Source organism: Capsella rubella, unplaced genomic scaffold (genome assembly GCF_000375325.1).
Source record: "Capsella rubella cultivar Monte Gargano unplaced genomic scaffold, Caprub1_0 scaffold_8, whole genome shotgun sequence".
Lineage (NCBI taxonomy): Eukaryota > Viridiplantae > Streptophyta > Magnoliopsida > Brassicales > Brassicaceae > Capsella > Capsella rubella.
In genome coordinates this window covers 13,316,776-13,323,745 of record NW_006238916.1, presented here as the reverse complement: position 1 = coordinate 13,323,745, position 6,970 = coordinate 13,316,776, and the positions used below count along the sequence as shown (strand labels likewise).

General features: G+C 36.6%; 1 protein-coding gene across 2 annotated transcripts; it reads right to left on the bottom strand.

Annotated features, from left to right (window-relative positions):
* Positions 1-251: 251 nt before the first annotated feature.
* Positions 252-6,885, bottom strand: LOC17876444 (kinesin-like protein KIN-14E). Of its 2 annotated transcripts, XM_006281797.2 has the most exons (22): positions 6,609-6,885; positions 6,314-6,524; positions 5,997-6,235; positions 5,551-5,878; positions 5,282-5,381; positions 4,999-5,180; positions 4,810-4,925; positions 4,559-4,661; positions 4,282-4,434; positions 4,038-4,184; positions 3,732-3,932; positions 3,322-3,486; positions 3,139-3,243; positions 2,884-3,024; positions 2,604-2,798; positions 2,347-2,473; positions 2,051-2,253; positions 1,785-1,967; positions 1,619-1,714; positions 1,348-1,545; positions 749-1,020; positions 252-622 (listed from the first exon to the last, which is right to left on the bottom strand). In XM_006281797.2, the coding sequence occupies exons 1-22, from the start codon at positions 6,746-6,748 to the stop codon at positions 442-444; spliced, it is 3,786 nt and encodes a 1,261-aa protein (XP_006281859.1). In that variant the 5' UTR covers positions 6,749-6,885; the 3' UTR covers positions 252-441. The 2 variants fall into 2 exon arrangements, with proteins under 2 accessions (XP_006281859.1, XP_023633584.1); XM_023777816.1 differs by lacking the exons at positions 252-622; positions 749-1,020 and having other exon boundaries at positions 1,437-1,529.
* Positions 6,886-6,970: the final 85 nt, after the last annotated feature.

Genomic DNA, 6,970 nt, shown 5'->3' with positions numbered 1-6,970 from the left:
CAATCTTGTGGGATGAAGTGGCACCCCCTTTTTGCATTGCATTACTCTACATAACCATGCTTAAGCACACCAGCAATGAGAATTTTTGAGCTCTTTCATCGTTGGACTAGCCACACCGAAGACCAACTTGTTAGCTAATGCGTGTATACCGTAAGTTATGGTCCATAACTTTTTACCTTATTATCTTTATATCTGTTTCGCATTTATTTTGTTTGCGTAGTTGATAGTCCTCACTCCTCACCAGATTCGTATAGTATCTACGACTTTTTCCTTTCTTGTAACAAAGATCTCATCGAAAGAGATAAAGTTTGCCACATATAACATTACTATTATAGATAGAAACTCTACTTTAGAGTAGGAATTTACTACAAAAAGAATGGTGAAACCAGTGATACTATCATCTCAATATCACCTACACGAATTCCATGCCAACTTTTTTCTTCAACTATCAGCCTCATCTTTTCGCGTACGAATATCCTCGATCTCCACCAAGTCTTCTTCATCACTTTTTTTACCGGCTTGCTCTTTCCAGTATGCTACTAATTTTTTCAATCGCACCATCTCTTTCGACGATATATGTTTGCTAGGATCATTCACGATAGTTCTCACTCTCGACGCATATCTGGAATTGGTCAAAGGTGGAAAAATAACAGTGTTATATCTAATGAGTACAAACGAATTATCCATGTTAACACTTAGCCTATCTGCAATTGTATCTAATTTATATATATGGGAATTCTTGACTTACAGAAGAGAATTGTATGTCTCGTCCAAATTTGATTCTGCTGGAGACACATTAACAAACATTAACGTCTTGGCATTGCCACCCAATGAATCGCTCATCAACATCGTTAGCTTGTGATTCCTGTAAGGAATATGCTGGTTGCCAGAAGATAAAGCACCAATGACATCACCTAATGCAGAAAGTGATTTGTTGATACTTTGAGCTTCTTTGAGTTGGCAACCAGCTGAGCCCGACTTTTTTACTCTCTCAGAACCAGCAAGATCGACAAAACTCAACTGCAAAGTAACAAATAGAGGATTATAATATTATATGAGATACCACTATGGAAAATTATCATTTCTCAAAAAATTCGGGAAAAGGATCAAGTGAACACCAAGGTTTAATATTGTGTACCACACCAATGATTTCTGTAATGCTTAAGATGAAGTTAAACTATTTCCTTTTGAACAAGATTAATATTACTATATTTCTTTTATATACGGTAGATTAAACATGAAATTCTAAGGAAACTACTATTTACTTGGAATCCCTAATGTTACTAAAAAATTCTGTGAAAAATGATTATGGCTATGAGTAAACAAACAACTAGTGAATTTTCTAACCTTGCCCCTTGCAGCAGACTGGGTTTGAAGATCAATGCTTTCGATAACAATCGAAAGTATTAAGTGAGACCTTGAGCTTTCTTCATTCATATTTGTTCCAGAAACATGGCGTCGTTCCGATCCCCGTTCAATAATCATTCGCAGTTCCTCCAAAGTTGATATAGGTATAGTTGTCACATTCTCTACAAAGACCATACCCTGAGGAAATATTTTATGCATGAGATAATACTTGTGTCTACAAACTAGTTAAAGTAGATATATATCACAATACCTTTGAATCCTTTTTAATCTCTAGTTTCAAGCGTCTTGCACTTTTTGGTAACAAAAGGTCTACAAGTGTGTCTTGATAAAGTTCCACCATATAAACCTGCATAATTTATTACAGTCATTAGATGCATGAATCTTTCGTTGCATTATATATTAGGATAACAAATTACCTTAAGAGAAAATGAAAATCTGTTACTATCTCGCTTTAATATATTGAACAGTTCCTTTATCGCTCGAGGTGTGAGTCCAGGATTGTTCTCATGCCCGTATATTGTGAAAGTTTTTCCGGAACCAGTTTGACCATATGCGAAGATGCAGACGTTATACCCATCTACAGCAGACTGTACCAAATACTGGTAACGAGAAACTATATTAGTAACCACAACAAAATAGCTAAAAATGAGTGGTAAACGAGCAGAGTAACATATCAATATACCTTTGTGTCTTCAAAGATATCATCTTGAGTAGCACGCATGTCAAATACGCGATCATATATGTGTTGCTTTCTTTTGTCATCTTTCCATGGATGTTCAACTGTAAACTCATCCACAGTTGCGAGCATTTGTTTTTCCCACTCTGAACTCTCTTTTTCATTTAGAGGTCTTATACGACAATAAACTCTAATCTTCCCTTTCATATCTACGATTCAATTTTAAAAAACATCAAAAACATTATAAATTTCAATAAAACACGCCTAAGAATCTTATTGTACATACTTGAGCATCATGTTACCTTCTATGGTATTATAATATCTTTTCCTGAGAACTTGTTCTTCCTTATAAAGTATTTCTAGCTCAGCAAGTTGGGCTCCTTGCATCTTCAAAATGGCAGCTGTTTGCTCATTTTTTCTGTCAATGTCCTTAAAAATGAAATTGGAATGTAAGAACCTCCATCTAATTAAATAATTTTTTGAACTAAATAGTGAAAATACGTTTTCAACAAAGAAAAACAAAATAAAAACAACGAAGAAGACTAAAGAGTTCCAATACCTCTTTCATTTCTCTTAACTCCTCAAGCTCTTTCAAGCTACTCTGCAACAGCATCATGTCAGAATTCTTACTTTCAATCGCGGACTCAGCACTATCCAAGTCTTGAGTAAGGACTTCAAGCTTATTTTCAAGTTCAGAGACTCGAAGCTTTAACACCTTTTTTTCTTGTTCATATCTCTTTTGATGAATTTCAACCTAAAATATTGATCTGTCAACAATACGCAAACATTTGCAACTTCTCAATTTTAAATCGGCCATAGATCTAATACATCGAATTCACCTCCTCTTTTTTCTTCTTTTCAGTATTGAAAATACTTTGCTCCAAAATCTTGTTTTCGCTCAACAACCTCTTGGAGGTATCAACTGCAACGTGCAATTCCTTATTTCGAACTTCTAACTCCTTTTGGATCTTGTATAATATCTGTTACATAAAATTCATTGTTGTAGGAAAACAGAAGTGCTAGCAAATAGAAACATAGAGACTCAATTATTATAGCATACGACAACGAATTACAATTAAACTCATGATCTTCACCTGATTATTCATTTCATTTAATTCTGATTTTGTCTCTTTACTTGATTTTGTGTTGCCTGACTTTGCCAACCTTGCTTCCATTCCTCGTAGTTCAGACATCAAGGTCTACAGCATACAAAGAATAAATAATTAAATAACTTCAATGACGCATCAAAAGAAAGAGAAAGTTGTGTTATAACTAACTTGAATAGTTGACCCTTTCTCGTCACACAACGACCTAAGTTTATCCCGTTCTAAGGTAACCTCCAGTAACTTTTTCCTTTCAAGCTCCAAACCATTGCGTATAGCTTCTAACTCTTCACGCAGAGTAACTTCTTGCTGATTTTTCACTCGCAATTCATCCATCAACTACAACAACATAAAACATACAAATAGTCATCAGCATGCAATTCTAGAAAGAAAAGATGTCACGGAATCACATTCTACCAATAGCAACATGAGATAGAAGGAGTGGTGATATGTACTGATATATCTTACAACTGCCAAGCATTAAACCATGAAAAATCCAGCTATAGTATGTTATTACATGTTTTAAACAGAGATCAGCATTGCCTCTATAATTTAATTTTACACGAAGAAACAAGATGGTGTACCTTATCAATATTCTTTTCGGATTCTTCATATGCCTTAGACAAATCTTGCACACGTTTTTCATACACTTCAAGATTTTGAGTCTTCGAACTGCAAGATATATCTCCATTTACCAAGCTATTGGCAGCAGATCGAGCTTTGGAATAACGACGCAACATGACATCATTTATATGGGTTTGCAAAGCAACACAAATTTCTTCTCCCTACAATTAATAAAACACTGGTTCACCTTTACAAGTTGCCAAATTGAATATATTGTAAGGAATAGATTTGTAATGATAATGATTTACAAATAATAATGTCTGAACCTGTTTTGTTTCAAACTGAAATATGTGAAGAACACCAGCAACTCTCATTTTGAAAAAGACGGCAGTGTTACTGCTGCCAAATTGCATTATGTCACGTAGTTCAGCAGAGTGCAAATACTCTTTAGGAACCGGTCGAAAAAAGTGAACCTATGAGAAAGCAAACAAATTAAAATCCAGCAACATACATTTGAATTTCAAACAACAATAACAGATTTTTTATGTATAACATCTATTTTGCACTGACCCCACGTTTGTTGATACCCAAAATGATTCGCCCTGGTAAAAGGCCAATTGGATCATCTATCTTGCGTACGCTGAAAAACACCGAATTCCCATATGGCAATGCCTTTAGTATCCGTAGAAATTGTTGTCTTGCATCATCTTTGGTTACGTTCTCCTACATTCCCACAAACAAATACAAAATATCATTTTATAATGCTATCACTCCAATCAGTTTTTTATTTGGCAAAGGCGTCTTGAAAGGGAAAGACGATACTAAAAAAGCATTAAATAATTCCTACCATTGAACGGTAGCGAGCTAGGATATCCAATTCCCATTCACGCTTTGCTCGGGTTATTGCTATTTGTCTCGGCAAAAAGCGCTCAAGAAGTGATGTCCAGTCACTGACACGTGACAAAATGAGAAAGAAAATCATATTATTAATGGAACATTGGAAAAACACAACGTCGTAACTGCGCAAATAAATTCAATGGCTTAGCTTAAGAAAAATTGAAGATACAAGTCTCTTAATAAAGAATTTAGAATACTAACATGCATGACTCTGGGCTGTTGACAAACCCAATCCCTACGAGAATTTGCAAGGCACAAAGCTGAGCAGCATCGTCCCTCCCAACAGGATAGTTTCCTAATAAATAGTCATGTTGCAGCTGCATGTATATGTGTTAGCAAGGAAACACATGTTTTTCGTGTGGAAATTATATTTATGACGAAACTGCTCACTTGAACATATGAAAGCTGCACAAACATCAGATCAGTTACAGCTTCATCAGACTCTCGAAATAGTTTTTTTTTAAAGACCAGTTTGCAGTGTAATATCTCTCCTTTATTTCGGTCTTTTATAGCTTTGAATTCTGCAAGGAGATCTCCAATATACTTGTTATCATCCAATCCAATATATTCCTCTGCAAGTAAGCAGATTAAAAAATGATTAATAATGTAGTATAACTTTGAAATGTATGATCAAGAGAGAGAGAGAGAGAGAGAGAGTCATATGAAAACATACCATTTCCAGGATCAGATGATTTTGAACTTGAAACAACTTTACGACATTCAAACAAACTAAAGCTAGAGAAAGCTGAGAGTTTAATTGTCCCAGCTAGTTCCTGATACGGATATGTCAATACAGTGAGAAAAATTCAATCATAAACAAAGGGAAAAAGGAAAATGCGAGAACAAACGCATTACTAAATTTACTTCCTCAAACAATAATATGATCAGCTAGCAGTGCACTGCAAGGAAACTAAATTATGGTAAAAGAATTCAAGAATATACCTCAACAGCATCAGACACTGTTGTAGCCATGTCATATGATATTTCCTCAAAAGTTTCATCCAAAAAGAAGACTATGGTCGTGAGCTTTCTTCCGGTCAAAAGGGCTTCAATTTCTTCACGGCCAGGTGTGCTATGCCTAGGACCAGCTTTGATAGAGCGCTTTAAAGCCTTCAAAGTATTCACAGCAAGAACTTGAGCCTCCGGTTCGATTGTAGCATCGTGTGCCACATTATGAATATACTCAGATAGATATCCACCAATATCTTTGCTTGGAGGCATTGAAGACGCACATAAGTACATCAATTCCCAAGCTTTGATCAAGTATTGCCTGATAATATTCCAAAAGGGGAAAAGGTAGCAGAGATGCAACGGAGTTAAAAATAAAAGTAAGGCCATGAGCATATAACTAAAATGGTATGTGCCGGGAAAGAAATAATGGAATGCACCTGTCAGGATTATGTCTGGTCTGTTTGGAGATTTGAGCAAAAAGTTCGTCCCGGAGTTCAACACGTTTCAAAGTTTTCTTGAAGAGCTTTCCAACAAGTTCAATGCGTTCATCTAAACTGGGAGGCGTTGATCGATCAGATGAATCAACGCCCATATATTTTAAGATGAGATGAAATAACTTGGTAGCACGGCTGACGAGATCGCTGTTTATCTTGAGAAGAGATGTGGGGATGGGATCCTGAAAGGGGGAGACAACATTTAAGCACAACGCAGATGGATTTTTACTGACGGGACTGAGAAAGGAGAATTGAAAAACCTTCTGAAAGCAAAGCATATCCTCAAATGTGAAGCGCTCGCGGACATGAGAGCCAGAGGACTTTTTAGAATAGAAGAAGCCACGCTTGCCAGCAGACTGGATTTGCTTCTGCATAAGCCGCAAAAAAGCTTCAACCTGGAAGCGATCGATGAGGGGAATGGCGGCAGCAAGCTCGGCAGGAATTGACAAAGCCACTTGAGGAGCTGGGGAGCTGCGACAGAATAAATGTTTTTTTTTTTTGAAAATTGAGAGAGGAGTTTTGGAGAGAGAAGGAGAAGAAGAAGCGAAGACTTACAGAGGAGGAAGAGAAGACGATTCAGCATCAAAGTCGGTCCCAGAGGGATTGGGAACATAAAAGCAAGAAGAAACGTCGGCGGCGACTTCGGTGCCATTGCCAGAGCTCAACGAAGAATTACTGCCTCGTTGGCCCTCCATAGCCGAAGAAAAAGAGAGATTGTAGATCTGAGGAAGCGCAAATTTGCCCACAAACTTTGGGCAGAGAGAGTAAGGGAGAGACGAGAGTCACGGGAGACTTTTAATTACCTCTTCTTCTTCACATTCAATACTTCACGATGCAGCTGAATTTTAATTTTCTAAATATTTTTTGTTGTTTAATGAAGATGAGTTAATCGAAGGGGATCACTCGGCATTGTTGTG